The 16,719-nt window shown below is 32.8% G+C and overlaps 1 protein-coding gene across 1 annotated transcript in view; it reads right to left on the bottom strand.

Moving 5' to 3' along the window:
• CSMD3 (CUB and Sushi multiple domains 3) overlaps window positions 1-16,719 on the bottom strand; it is a 1,015,135-nt gene that overhangs the window by 302,657 nt on the left and 695,759 nt on the right. The window contains 2 exon segments of the mRNA XM_032468125.1: window positions 13,454-13,642; window positions 15,298-15,513. Of these exon segments, the coding sequence (XP_032324016.1) occupies window positions 13,454-13,642; window positions 15,298-15,513 (405 nt within the window).

The following is a 16,719-nucleotide window of genomic DNA, read 5'->3' as shown; positions in this document are numbered from 1 at the left end:
TTTAGGAAGCCGAGAATCTGCCTCTGAATTGGAGATGTTATACAAAATTGACTTCAGGAATTGACAGTAACTGTTGTTACATGTAACTTTAGCAAATTAAGGAGGAATTTATAATCAAACATTCTGAAGATCTCTAGCACAAATATTCTCGGTTCTTAAAACTGCCACCTTCTCTCCAATTTTACTGCTCTGGCTTATGTTTGGGATATGAGAACCTGTTCCTGATGGACTTCCCTAATTTCAGTATAGCAAACTGAAGCTAGGGAAATCCAAATCCATTCATACATGTAAATATCTGAAAGATCTTGTAAGATTCAAATTTGACCATAGTATTCCTTTGCTTAATCTTAATGGGTCTCAATTACTCCTTAACATAGCATACAAGATTTTCTGTCATTCAAACCCTGCCTCTCACTTTGTCCATACCTTGTCCTGTTGCATCAAGCAACATGTTTTCAGCTTCAAGTATTGGCTTGCATTATACTGGCTTGGGCACACAGCTACTTAAGTAATTTCTCTGTATCTCATTGATCTTTTCTGTAAAATGGAGGTAATAATTACACCTTTCTACATCATACCTGCTGAAAAGACTGAATGGATTAAACCATGTAAATCACTTAGCACAGTACCTGGGTAGGGTAAAAACTCAATAAACTTAAACATTTTCTTATTGTATCTCCACTTTATAGATAGGGGTCAGAGGGATTAAATATCCTGTCCAACTTGCCACTAACCACTAAGTTGTGAAGCCATGATTTAAAGGTAGAGCATCTTTTTCCTAAGTCCAGACTCTGTATTATATGTAATATCACAAAGTTGCTACTTACTAATATATTAGTTCTAAAAAATCACATATCCTGGCCTCTGAACAACACAGAAAAATGTGTGAAATAAGAACTATCTATCACTGAAGGAAATGTGGCCTTCATTGAATTGATTCAAAAGCAGAAAGAAGAAAGTGTTAGTTACACATTGACTATACCTGTAATTGAACTGGGACTCAAAAAAAGCTCCAAAAAAGCCACTCAGACCCAAAATAGATTTTATTTGTAGACATAGTTACTTTACTTGTTTGATTTATACCCTTTGCCTAGAAGGCCTTCCCCACCTTTTCCATTTAGCAAAATCCAGCTCTTTGTCACAAATATGCCATTTATGAGAAGTTGTTCCCTGTCCTTCTAGGAAAAAAAATGCTATTCCTCTCTGCTCTATTATGAGTTTTACTTCTCATTCTCATCTCAGGCTGTCATAATTAGTCTTATTTCCCCTTAAAATAGAGTAGAGGAGAGAAAGTATGCTATATATTTTTACCTTTGCCACCCAATTCAGTACTCACTAAATATTTGTTTAATTAGATTGGTTTAATTTTTTGGTTGGGTCATACAATACATAAATATACCAAACTCACTGATTTTTTTTCTAACAAAATAATTACTAATATCCAATTCATCTTTGTTATATCACCATCACCTAACACAGCATGCCAAACATTGTTGCCACTCTAAGTTTGGTGAGTTGATGAATAGATGAATGAACAAATGAATAAAGGAATGAAGGAAGATTAAATTCCAAATGGCTGAATTTAGAGTTTCTCAAAGCTAGGATGTCAGAGAGCATATGAGAGAACTCAGATCCATTAATATGAACAGCAGGAAGTAGAAGAGACATAATCCTAAGGAAGAAAAATATCAGCAATAAATATTATAAAGTTTTTGAAAGTATTCAATGTTACATCATCATCTATGTCCAAAAAATAATAATTCTAGCCCCAGCTAGATCATATCGCAATATTAACTGTAATCTGATTCTTGTTATTTTTATTACCATTTCTATGGACTATGCATATAATTTGAATAACATTTTCTTAAAAGCCTTCAAAATTTGGAAACAAATTAAATATCATAGAAATACTTATCCTGAAAATTGAGTAAACAAATTCAAAGAAAAATTCTTTGGTAAATTCCTAACTTTATTTTTAATCCCCAAACCATTCTCTTTTTCCTCCAAAAGAAAATAAAAACAAATAATGGTCACAGAATGGCAATATGCTTTTCAAAATCATCGCGCAAATTAACTCTATGTTATTATTACAACTCCGGAAAATTTCAAGTAAAGTATGAAGAAAAGAATATGGACTACAAGATTTGGAAGACAGACAAATCTATACTTACTAGCTGTGATACTTCATGTGAATCACTTTACCTTTTTGGATATTGCTTTCTCAATATGGGTAATGGGAATATTAATACTTAACTAATAAAATTACTGAAAGGAGTAAATAAGAGAAAAACCTTATAGTGCAGTCATGCCGCCACATACATAACAAGCACTCAACACTATTATTTCTCTTTTCTCTCCATTATAGCTTTTGTCAGACTACTAAAAGATTGAAAATTCTTTAAAATATGATTTTCATATTTAGGGTATTTGGTTTTGACTAAACAACTCACAAATCACTTGATGCTCACTGAGTCTCAGTAATTTGCATGTCAGATTTATTCTTGCTTGAGTCTCTTTAGATATTTCTTTGTACATTTACTTGTTTTTACTTTTACAAGAAAGGCATTGTGAGATCAATAAATGGAATAATCAAATGAGGATGTTTCAGGGGAAGGGAATCAGAAAAAAAGAAAGAAGGAAAGAAGGAAGGGAAAGGAAGGAAGAGAAGAAAGAGAAGGAAGAGAAAGAAAGAAAAAAGAAATAAAAGAAAGAAAGAAGAGGAAAGAGGGAAAGAAAGAACGAAATGTGATAAAGTCAGAGATACTACTCTTGAAAATGTGCCTGAGGAAAAAACCTATAATGGCATGTTAATGTTTTTCCGAGGTCACAGGAAAATAAGAACTGTATTATTCTCTTCATCAGAGGATTTAACCTTTTGTTAAATCTGAGAGTAATAGACAACATCATCAGTGACAGCTGACTATTGTCATGATCCTGTTTCCTAACGAAGGGTGGTTAGGTTGGGTAGGAGAGGAGAGACTCTCAGCAGGAGAGTGGAGGGTTTATAGTTTTATAAAATTCACCAGATAGTTTTTATTTGCTCTTGTTTAGAAAGGAGAAGGCAGGATGCCTTTTAAACTATCATGGAGTAAGCATCAAATGAATATTTATTAGATGAATAAAGAAATTTGAGATAAGGTGGCATACACAGCCTAGACCATAATCAGACAAGTTTTACTACAAATTTTCCACGTAGAAAAAGGTATAACTTGGCTTTCCTTTTACAGATAGGAGGATGATAATTTGGTGGTGAAGCCCTACGTGTTTTACACAGGTAAATGACATCAAGTGATTTCAAATACCATAATTGAACAAGTGGGAAATAACCTTACATTATCAGAAAAGCAGATAATGTTTTATCATTATACATTTTTCATCTGAAAACGAATCAAAAGTTTTTCAGAACAAACAAAACCCAGGATGTTTTTATAGAAAATTGGGATTAGACTCAGTTGAGTTTCCAATTTTACACTATAGGAAAAGGTTAATATTTTATGGCTGCAGAATTCTGTAGCCAAGCATAATAAAACATCAGCTAGTGCAAATTCAGAAAGGTGTAGTAAAATACTTGAAATAAAAACTATCCATCACCTTTTGAAACACAGTCTTTGTAGACTGATTAATACACATGAAGATAAAATGTTACCTACACTTTCAGCATACCAATACTGAATTGGGATTCAAAGAGAGCTGCGAAGGGAGTACTTGGGTACAATGGAGAGATGTAGAAAATGGCTTTGAGCCAGAAATTTAGGTTGGGTTAATAATCCCTTAACTCCTTTTTTTTTTAAAACATCTGCTTGAAGGGCAATATTTAAATTCTGCAAATAACTTTCCAGAGCTCTAAATTCGTTTTTCTTTGTGTCTTCTTAGTAATTAACCTTGACATTTTTTATGATTACCAAGACTATTGTTTATTTAAATAAGCACACTCTCTCATACCTGACCCATATGCCCTTTCTTGATTCTGGATTTAACTTATGATGCTTATTTTATAACATTAGATTATTTCCATGGCAACTGTCTTGGTAATAATAAGCAAAGGAGGATGACTTCAGCTGCTTTATCCTGCAGTGAAGGAGCTGGATTTGAGATTGCTAAGTTTGAACTAAAGAAAAGAGTTAAAAATCAGAAATAATGATGAAAAAAGTAAAATTCATTTTATTACATACCCTTGATTAGTGGCTGAGTGTGTTTACAAGGTAGAATAATCACAGTCCTATTCTCCTGGACTCACCCTAAACCTACCCTCATTAGTGCCACTGAACTTAAGACTGACTGGTTCCTTAGGTGACTCCACAGTTACTAATTGATAGTTTTATTCTGTTCCAATGTGCTTTTGTCTGTTTTCAAAGCCCTAGGTACATTTGAACATATCTTAGCTAAATGCATTACCAGATGACAAACAATTAAACCATTTACTAGAAATCAACCTCTGTAATGATGTATACATATTTTTGCTATTATTTTCAATATTATGAGGCTGAAATGGAAAAATATATATATATACACATATACACAAAACAAATAGGCACATGGACTTTATAAAAACATAGAATTAGAAGTAATTTTAAAATGTATTTGCCTTATGTGACAATGACCTTTCCTTTCAGTTTCAAAGGCTTTTAGGTACTGTCGATCTACTTGCAACTTCAATTAAATCCTACCCTCTCCTGAGACACAGCATCAAAATCTAATTCAGTTACAAGAAACAATAACATTTAATTATCTCCTCCAGTTATCTACCCTGTCGAATGACAGTATTTCCTGAGAGCCACAGATGTCATTGTTGTAAGCACGAACCAGTTTGGGGATATGCACAGAGTATCATCACACTGGCTTATTTAATGCTTTTATTCTCTATGGCTCATATTTATATACAGCAAAAATTTGCTCCCAATCTAATCTGCTTCAAATAAAAATACTGTTAATATATTCTCCTAGGGAAATAACTTAACCTCCCTGTGCCTCAGTGTCCTTATTCAAATCTTGTAAGACCATGACAGGCGTATATTAAACACACAGCAAATGTTAGCTTTTATTATTACCTCAGGTAAAATATTCCTTATCTGGCACCACTATGTACTTAGGGACCAGTCACTTTCTAATTAAGTAAAAGTATATTAAACTAAAAACCAAAATTAGTGTGTTTAATGACAAACTGATGAACTTCATGCTTTCTAGGTTAATATTACAGCATTTTTTAAAAAAATACTATGCATAGGTTTAATCATTTCCCTTTTTTTCAGCACGTTTCCCAGTATGTCTAGGTTAAATTTATTAGATAAAGGCGAAGGAAGAATATGATGTAGGTATTTCTGAACTTGGTCTTATTTTCCACAAAAGCAGGAAGAGGTCACTCAGAGGTTGCCAAGAAAGCAAATGCCTCTGGTACTTCCGTGATTCCTTCTGGTATAAGACCGTTACTGTTGCAGTTGCTTTAAGGACATGACCCTGGAAGAATAGATTCCAGTAAACACTCCACTTTTTGCCCTTGTCTGCAACTCAGCTCTCTCCCTAAAGTAGTCTGTGTCCTCTGTGTAATCAATCCCAGATCTAACTCATCTTCTAAGTTTCCAATTGGCAGGCAGATTTTGGCTGGTAACAAGACTTATAGTTAGACCATGAGGACATAGTAAGGGGAACAAAGTGTTTTTTAGGAGTCTATTATTTTAGGTCCTCAAAAACATTTTTTAAATTTGTCCAAATTAATCTGAGACTCTAATAACACAGAGGATCATTTAAATGAAAGTCTTCTTGTGAGTGAATCACCATTATGGGTTTGTCATGATCTGCTCTAGGTTCCTGATGATCACACGGTGAATGAATTTTATAGTGTCTTATGCTCAGAATGGGTACCTGTGATATACCAGAGCTTATGGCTAACACACAGGAGGTACACAGATAACTAAAATGCAGCCTTTACTTTCAAGGACCTCAAAGCCAACAGATAAGACAGCATGTATTCACTTGCCAACTACAGTATAACAAAGGAAGTTCAGAGGCTTATCTACTAATGCACCAATTAGATTATAAAAGCTCTCCATAAATTCATTTGTTTATAAATTCTAAATGAATGAGAAGATTTTAAAATTTACAGTACTCAATGCAGTTGTATTAAATAGGATATGTGCATTGTTTTTTTCTCATTAACACTGGCTTATTCAATGTTTTTATTCTTTATGGATATTCACATACAGCAAAAGTTTACTCAAATCTAACCTACTTCAAATAAAAATACTGTTAATATATTTACCTAGGAAAAATTGTGGATTATCAGTTTCTATCAGGCATTTTTTCCCTTTCTTTTCATTCCACTTGGGGGGAAAATGTCAGCCAGTCTCTTTGTTGAGCTCTGAATTTCACTGCATATTGGGGAAAGATTTATTCCATATACAGATACAAGATAACAATATTTTCTCACCATATTCAATTTTTATAAATTTATCTTTTTTGTTTCTATCATAATTATAAGCCTCCTCTTAGTAGTCTTTTCAGGCACCTTTATTTTTCATTGGTTGGTGGATTTACTTATTAGACTTGAGGGGGTATGTGTTAATATCTACATAGCAAACGCATTATAGGCTAAGGAATAGTGTGATGGTCCAGGTTGAAATGGCAATTATAGTTCTTTATTGGTTTTACGCTGAATAGAGTACCTCTAGGGTACAGTATTTGTTCATATATATTAAAGTTAGTAAGTTGAAAATGTAAAAATAAAGGCGCTCTGCCCCTATTATATATTCATTTCTTTATCAACTCAACATATTTACTGAAAGCTTTCTATATGCTAAACACTCTTGTAGATAAAAAGGCAATTCAATACACCATTATGAATCCTAGGAAGGGTAAATACAGAAAAGCACATGCAATCTGTAAGAAGGACATTTAACAATTTTTGAAGGTCAAGAAAGGCTTCATTCACTATCAGGATGGGTACGTGTGAAGAATAAATCACTCAGGCAAAATTATGGGGTGGGGATAGGAGTAAGAGGGTAACATTCAGAATTTACTTTGAGGGCAATGAAGAATTTTAAGCCAGAAAGACACATCATCAAATGTGTATCATAGGAACTTCACTCTGACTCTACTATTCAGTTAGGAGAACAGAGACAAGAATGAAGACTAGAGTCTGTTTGTGCTGTTACAATAATAGATAATGAGAGATAACTTTTTTTAAATTGAAGTATAGTCAGTTTATAATGTTGTGTCAATTTCTGGTGTACAGCATAATAGTTCAGTCATACATATATATATATTCATATTCTTTTTCATTATAGATTACTACAAGATACTGAATATAGTTCCCTGTGCTCTATAGTATAAACTTGTTTATCTATTTTATATGGAATAGTTAGTACCCACAAAGAGATAATGTCTTTATCTTTGTTATGGTGATAGGAATGAAAGCTCGACAGATTAAAATGCAAAGCCTCCTCCAGCCAATGAACAATGTTTTCAGTGCCTTCTCTCACTTTACCTTTGCGTGTAGCTTATCAGAGAAAGAAATTATTTGTCTGCTTGTGCAGACACAAGTGAGAGCTTGATCATTTGGAGAGAGTAGATATCAATACAGCCTTAGCATCTAAAAATGTATCAAGTGTTTGGCATGTTTGGGAATGGCATGTAGCATCTTATGAATGTATTCCAGGACACATATAGGGGAATGACTATAGAGAGGGCAGTAGGCCAACCTAAGAAGGGACTTACGGAATTTCAACTGCATCTAATAGGCATGGGAAATCACTTAGTGATAAGCAGGAAATAGACAGGTGATCTTATCTTTCTAATGTTAACTGGTGTCGACTTTAAGGTAAAGCTTCCATCATACTCACCTTTTGGTATTCATGCTTTAGTGTAGTCCCCTCCCTTTGAGTTGAGTGAGACCAGTAACTTGCTTGTTATTACTCCTGTGATTATATAACATTATGCAAAACTGCATTTTGCTAGTGATTCACTAGACAGACTCTCCTTGCTGTTTTGATGAAGGAAGCAGCAAAGTTGTGGAAGTTCACATGGTAAGGAACTATGGATGGCCCCCAGGAATTGAGCAAAGAACTGATTATCTCAGTCCTACAACCTCAAGGAACTGATTACGTCCAAGAGCCACTGAATTTAGAAGGGAATCATGAACCTCAGGTGAGAATTCAGCCCTGATCAACATCTTGATTGCAACCTTTTAAAACCCTAAGAGAGGACCCAGTTAAGTCTTGCACAGATTCTTCACCCACAGAAACCATGAGAAAGTAAATGTGTTGTTTTAAATTGCTAAATTTGTGGTAATTTGTTACTTATCAATAAAAAAGAATATAACTAGTAATGTTATTGGAGATAAATTAAATGAGGGACATTTGGAAGCCAGCTAGAAAACAAGAGATGATACAGTGAAATTATACATGTAGTTGCTAAAACACGAGCTGGAGTCAGAAGGAGCTGTTTTCAAACTCTACCAAGTTATGTAATTAATCTGTGTAGTTTATAAAATGGGATAATATTCTCTCAAGTGGTTTTTGAAAGAAATATATGATGCATGACTGGGACATTGTGCTGTACACCGGAAACTGATACATTGTAACTGACTACACTTCAACAAAAAAATTAAAAAATTAAAAATATATGAAAGGAAATAAATATTTCAAAATGTATAGGCTTAAAATATGTGGACTCTTGCTTAAAGACAAACCATTACTAATATTGAACTTGACAATCTACTTTCCAAAACAACATGTTCTTTCATCAGCTCCTTGTTTATTTGCAACATAACCTGGTATATAGTTCCTGGTATGTTAGGAAGCTGAATGAAGACAAGCAATTTTTGATTAAATTTAGAAAGATGACAATGGAAATACCAGTGTCATTTTTGTAATGCGAACTTTAGAAAAATTCAGGTACTTACTTTTTGATCAAACACAAGCCAGTGTATCTTTTTTTAAAGTAATCAACTTGTTTATACCTTTTTTTTTTTTTAATATTTGGTTGCCACTTAAAAATATGACCACATATTTGTTTCCAAAGAAACACGGATCTCCAGGATAATCATTTAAATGTCAAATATATTCACTGAAATTCCATGTTGCCTGTTATTTATTTTTGTCTTTTCCAAAATGTAAAACATAATTATAGACATGTATTTTTTTAAAAAGGTAAAACTTTCATCTTGATCACTAAGTAGTAATGAGATTGTGTATGTGAAGGACTCAGCTGCTGATAGCACACTAAAACTTTTTCATATTCTTCTTTTCTTCTTCTCTTTCCTCTCCTGCTGGTTAGTGAAAATCACTCTTCACAGCTAACAGTCATGGTAGCCCTTAGGAGAATTGGATATACAGTGGTAGAGAGAGCTGCAGGCACAAGGAAAAGGGACTAAGGTTTGTTGAGCAAATGTTATTTGTTGAGTAGTGCATTAGGTGATATATATGTCTTTCACTGCTTAGAACTATAAGCTATCTTGCACCATGGATGTAATTACCCACATTTTACATTTGAGAAAACTTGGCAGGAAGGCGATCTGAACAACTTTCCAAAGCTTACATAACTTAGGAAAGGCTGGAGTATAAATACGAACTATGTGCCTGCAGTGGATGCCACTTCTCCAGGAGAAGAATCTCTGATTCTCAGTAGGTGTTACACTCTTGATTGCTATCAAAATTCTTTTCCTGCCTCCACAAATTTCCCTGCACTTGCTACAATGTGGATGGGCCTAGAGGGTGTAAGTGAAGTAAGTCAGAGAGAAAAACACAATTACCATATGATTTCACCTGTTCGTAAAATCTAAAAAACAAAACAAAACAAACGAACAAACAAAACAAAACAGAAACACTTACAGATACAAAGAACAAACTGGTGGTTTCCAGAGGGGAGGAGGGTGGAAGATGGGCAAATAAGTAGTGTTTTACCAGGTACAAACTTCCAGTTATAAAATAAGTGTGTCATGGGGATGTAAAGTACAGCACAGGGAATACAGTCTATAATATTGCAATAACTTTGTATAGTGACAGGTGTTTACTAGACTTATCATGGTGATCAGTCCATATGTATATAAATGTTTAATCACTATGTTGTACACTTCATACAAATATAATATTGTATGTCAACTATACTGCAATAAAAAAAAGGTAAAATTAAAAAATTCCCTACATGTAAGTAACCCCTGTTATGGTCAAAGAATTTTCCTCTAATTAAAACAGAGGACAGCCCAAGGAATATTCTGAAGCATGTGTCAACTAAATTAAGACCAGATTTCCTCTCCACTTAGTGAAGCCTCCAAAGACAGTGGTCTGCTGTGGTAAACAGAGCACAAGCCTGGGTCTCAACTTGGAACAGGCACAGTTCTGCCGCTGAGTTTGTGTGCAACCTTGAACTTTTTATAGACATTGTATCTTCACTGATAAAATCATTATGTTAAACCTACACTCACAGCATAAGTGGATTTTTGGAATGGGACACTATATGATATAATCCTTTATAGACTGTAAAGACTATATTATGGTGCTATTATGTTTTATTATTTTATTAAAATATTATCTTAAAACAAATGCAGAGGTTACTTAGGAAAATGCTTAAATGAAAATGTTATTTATAACTCATCTAACATCCAGAATTAAGATAATTTTCACCAAATTCTACCATCAGAAACTGAAAGACCAATTTATACACTAAACATAAAATCAAAATTAAACATACATTGAAAAAAATTAACAAAAAGTAGGTTTCCACAAATTGCTTTATCTGTTGCCTTAGTGTCCAAAGAGGCAGGCATGTTCTTATATAACCTAGGTATGCAAAAGTCATTTTAATAAATGTTAGTTTTATACTTGACATAAAATTTAAAATCTCATGTATGATTTGTTCTGAGAATGTATTCGTTTGCAACCTTGTGACAAGGAAAGACCACATAAATTCCAAATAGCCAAAAACAGAAACAAAAAACAAACTTGAAATACAAGCTACTTATAATTTGGCCACTGCCCATAACATAAGCTTTCTATGAAGCTAGTAATAGTACTAAATAATATCTTTTAAGCAAGTGTGCACTAGAGAATTGGCTTTAGCTACATGAAGTGAAAAGTACAAAAAAAATCAAAGAAGAAATAACATCTGTCCAAATAAATTAGCATTGCTAAAATTGGGTCTGTTCATATGAATAGTTCCAAATAATGTTGTGTATTTTCTGTGACTGAAGACTGAGAATTTTGAAAATATAACAAAATAAGAAATACATACATATATATAACCAGAAATGCAAAAAAGAACATAAGTCTTTTTATTAAAATTTATTGTAAAAGTGGAGTAAACCTTAAAAATGTACATGCAAACACTTCTCAGCCTGTGTAACATCGTGGTATGGTTTTGGTATTTTAAGAGAAAATATTAATCAACTCTGTGTGACATACAGTTCTTCAAGATTCACCTTTTCCTAGACTCTTTTAAGATTAAACCTAGATCCTAGTGAAAAAAATTTGGGTTTTGGAATGATAAAGATTGTAGACAAATCATGGTTCTGCCATTCACAATCTTGATGATTTGGGGCAAGTTGTTCAAAATCTGTAAGACTCTTCAGATGAGAAATGGGGGAAATAACAATAATGGCATTATAGTAAGGATTAAATGAAGTAAGTATGGATCTGAAAGAGCCTAGAAGACGCTCATAAATGTTAGTGTTTTATAATGTGGAATTCATTTCCAACTATAGTTGGTTTTATAAATTAGATTGGTGGGCTTAATAGACAGCAGATTATATTCAATATATTAAGAGTTATAATCACATCTAAATTCTGAACCCCTCCTATATTCCCGGGATTATACTAGGTGTCTAATTGGCATGGCTAATCTCTTCTAATGCTCATAACTAACATAAACGTAGTGTAACCATTTTGCTGATGAGAAAAATGAAGTTTAGAAAAGTGAATGAACCCAATATCAAATGACCAGGATATTAAGCGGGGCACTCTGGAGCCTTCACTTGGACTGTTCCCAAGGTTCTCATTAATTAGCCTTTGAAAATATTCACACCAAACACAAATGGAAATGGGACAATTCAGTAAGGAAGGGAATTCCAACTCTGGCAACAGCAAGAAAAACAAACAATCCACTGCCCCCCTCCCAAGGAAAAAGACACATAAAAACAAGAACAGAAGGGACTGCACTCTACATAGCTTTCTGGAAAAGATGCTCTGAGAGTATGACTACTTATCACCTCCCAGCTTCAAGTCTCTGTGTTTGCTTGTGCCCTTTCTATAAAAGCTTGTGATTTTAAAAATAAATTTCATTTGTTACATATCAGTTTATTTGTTGTATAACCCATAGGGTTGTGAAAATAATCTCATCACTATAAAAGCCTTCAGACGCATATTAACCTGAAAGATCATATTTTTTCACTGGATTTGGGGATCCCCAGAAATTCCCACCACATTTCTATATGGTAGACAATATACTGAATAAGTAACAGAGGGTATCTTCTTCATTTGCATTTTTATGTGTGAGGTATACTGCCTCCATTAAAAAGAAAAAAAAAGCCAAGGTCTTAAGCCACAGATCAAATCTCTACCAATTTGCCTGAGCTTGTAGTATATTAAAATTACACAGATCTGTGATCCACAATTAAATTTACAATTAAAATAAATTCAAATTAAATGCTTTTGAGACGTTTAAGAGCTTTATGAAATAATTGTAAAATGATCATTTGCATCTAGTTCAATCATAAAAATGAGTACTGACAACCACTGAATGGCTGATGACCTGAAGAAATTCTTGCTTCTCAATTTACTAAAATAAATAAAAAATGACTTAAGTCCTACATCAGTCTCTACAGCATTTTCTTTTCTTTTTATCAGTCAAAATATCCATTTCCAAAGGTTAAAGTCGTGCTCCAAACTTTTAATACTTTAATTGTTGCTATTCTTTATCTTGCAACATGAAATTAATTGCCATCTTAATTCATCTATCATAACAGATTAATTCTATAGATTGTACATATTGAGTCAATATTTGCTTTGATAGTCCATAAATTAATTATATATTATTTTCCCTTGCAATCATATTTTATGCATGTTAATTCTAAGTTATAAAATATTGTCAAAACTTCAGTCAGAAGTCATGAAGAATCATTTATTATTAGAACACAAGAATGCAATTTTCTGTAAGCTCTCAAAATATGATTCTATCATCACCTATTATCTATCTATCTATTTATCTATCTGTCTGTCTGTCTGTCTATCCATTCCTTATCCCCATCATCTGAAAACAAATTTAGAAGCATGTTTGCTTTAATGGAGCAGTTGAGAAGGTAACTGAGGTACACCAGATTATCAAGTGGAAAAAAAAAATTGAAATAACTAATATGAAATAAATGAAGAAATTCAACGGATTATTAAAAAAACGAAGGGTGTATAATCATGCAACTCCATGGACAGTGACTACACATACAAGCAAATGAAAGCAGCTGACCACGTACCCACACACCTTGGCAGAGGTGCACTCCATACTCTTCGGCCACCACCAAGACAGATGATCTCTGATGTCCCTTCCAGACGATATCCTGATGAGCATGAGAAGGTCAGAGTGTCACCAACCCCAAAGTTGAACCCAATTCGGTTACCATATTGAGGAATTCCAGGATCTTCACAAGGTTCCAGGTTATATTCTGTACTCAGACGAAGAAGAGAACAAAGAAAATGCTAGTAGTAACCTTTAAGAGTATATTCCTATTATTTGCAAATTGGATGCTTTTAGGACCAGCCATACATTTAAAAGATGACTATATGTATAATTATGGATAGGTACTAATGGTGCATATAATTTTCTTCTTTTATGAAAGATTTAATAATTTAAGGAAACTCATGTGTGAAATTCAATATAGATGAGAAAAATGTCACCTTCTAAGTGATAAACTGAAAATGTAGCTATTTATCTCATATTTTTCTTCTTCATTAGACACATTTCCATTTCATAGATTTTTGACTTGTAACAATGACATAATAGATTCATATTTTCAAATGCAAAATAACATTTGGAATGAAATCATTTGCATTTTGAAATGACTTTTACTTAATGGTTTTAATCTAAGTGACAAAGGCCTCTAGTATATAAGAAATACAATTAATTGAAATTCTGAAAAACATGTGACTCCAGATGCAAGTGTTTATGTAAGACTGAAGTGTCCATATGCTGAAAATTGTATATTATAGATTTATACAAGAAAACGTCCCTAAGCAATGAATGCACATCATGAAAATGAACAGCTAAACACTCTTCAGTGTATGAAAAGCAGAGTTAATTAAACAACAATATTATAATTATATACAGTTCTAGGAAGAAGTAGCCCATCTAAAAATATTCCCAGAGCACACACTTAGTAAGTAATTGCAATGGGGAACAAGAGGGATTGTTTTATGTTAAAGAGCTAATATTTTCTTGTTTAAAAAATTAATTTGGACACACTTTTAATATTCTGGGTTAAAATTGATTATGCTCATTTACTATTCATTATGAAATACCTTAATTATTTTAGAAGTATTTCCATGGAAGTACTAGAATAACAGTTGAAGAACAAGGTTAGCATTTGTATAATTTCATTTATATAAATTATAATATATTATTTATATAATTATGTATAATTACAATATTAAGAATTTATGTTAGCAAATTGGCAGAAGATTTAACTATTAATTTGTTTCTGTATTCTCTTTCACCATTCCACTTAACTATGAAGTAGAATTAATAAGAATAATTTTTATTCACTTTGCTTTTATAATTTTTTTCTGGTATCCAAGTTATAATGTTGCCTATAGTTGTGGTTATTCTAGAATAAAGGGATAACCACATTAGTTTCTAGATCATCTAGTTCTAAATGAATTAAGTCAATTAAATTTATCTTAATCTTAGCCTGTAAACTATGCCTTTTCTCAGAAATACAAAACTAGATTATCACTGGTTTAATTCACATTTCATTTATAGCCTAATTGAAACTTTAAGTATATAAGACTTTCTATTTTAAGTTCACCTGGCATTTTAGCAAGCTTTTCTCTCTGTTAGAATTCTGCTGGAGTGCAAGTTAAAGAAATGTAATTAATGTACTTAAAGTAGATTTTTAGTGAACTGATTTATTCTTTGTTGTTTAAAGGCTCCCTTTAAGATATTATCATAGATAATCTTCAAGGCATTTCAAACTTTACTTAAAATTTGTTGACAGATATTTCTTTGCTTTCTCCTTTTCTTCTTTTCTGTTTTTTCTCTGTTTTGTCACACATAAATTATGTTCACACTTTGAAACATCTCTTTTTAAATTTATTTTCTTACCAGAGAATGTAATATTGAATCCTTCATATGATATTGAAAAATCTGAAATGAAGCGCAGTTGAGCCCTGAAATTTCCATAGAGACCAGCATTGATTGTTGAAGGAAGTTCTGAACCAGTCAGGCGTGCCAGTGGTTGGGTAAAACTCCCATTCTCTGTGATCAGTAAGTAGTCATGATGGTCTTCCAAATGAAAGGTGTGAAAGTTGAACTGCACACCTATTAAGAAAAAGAGGAAAATTAAGACTTACAAAGTATACCAGTAAGACACAGAAAGTTACCAAAGTAACTAAACCCAGGACTCTTGTGGTATCTGATTTCTCTGAAAATGAAAGGCACTGCTATAAAATATTCTAAATGCATAGTATAATATTATTCTTTTGTTTGAGAGTTGTTTTCTTTTTTCCTTCAGCTTCTCTATAAGGTATAATACAAGTTATATCTTGCAAACTCCTTGGAAACAAAATTTAAAAACTAATGCCTGAAAAGGAATCATGTGAGTTTTCTGAAAATTTAAAGGAGAATTTACATCCTTTATAATAGAAGTGCTTTGCCAAAAGTAACCACTCACTCAGTTTCGAATGGGATAGGCTAGGTTTACTACTTTTCTTTGTAGTTTATATAATGGATTCATATAATATATACTCTTTTGGGTCTGAGTTCTTTTATTCAACATTGTGTATGAGGTTTATCTTCACTTTTGTGTGTGGTTGTGAGCTGTTTATTTTCAGTGATGTATAGCATAGCATTTCATTTTGTGAATACAGCACATTCATCTATTTGTTTAACAGTTGATGGTCATTTAGGGTAGTTTACATTTTAGCATGAATGCGGACTGTGCTGTTATGAGCATTCAGGTTATGTCTTTTGAAGAACACATGTGCTTATTTCTGTTGGGTAAACATCTAGGAGTGGAATTACTGGGTCATAGGAAATTTATCTGTCTGTCTGTCTGTCTATCTATCTATCTATCTATATTTCAGCTTTACAAAATGACTGTGTCAATTTACATTTTCATTATCAAATCTAGTTGGACTGTATCTTCACCAATACTTGAAAATTTTTTATTTTTCAATTTGTTCTGTCCTGGTGAGTATGATGTGTTATTACGCTGTGGTCTCATGTGAGTTCTTAATGACGTTGTCTCAAACACATGTAAAAGATTACCAATACACACACACATACACCCCACTGTGTATAAGATCCTAAATGAAATAAAAGCTAATACCTCATTCATCTTTCTCTTGAAGTGCTTAATACATTTTCTTATTTGAACAAAAAGAATCACCAAAATTTTTAGTAAAACATCCAAAGGATTTTTATCCAACACTTATAAATATACTTAATAAAAAGCTACTTATCCCAGAGCATGATAAGTAACATTCTTTAATATTGTTCATCAACTTTATAGTTCTAGATGCTGGA

The sequence above is a fragment of the Camelus ferus genome, chromosome 25, assembly GCF_009834535.1.
Source record: "Camelus ferus isolate YT-003-E chromosome 25, BCGSAC_Cfer_1.0, whole genome shotgun sequence".
Lineage (NCBI taxonomy): Eukaryota > Metazoa > Chordata > Mammalia > Artiodactyla > Camelidae > Camelus > Camelus ferus.
The sequence above is the reverse complement of the archived record's forward strand: the minus strand, read 5'-3'. Positions and strand labels throughout refer to the sequence as shown.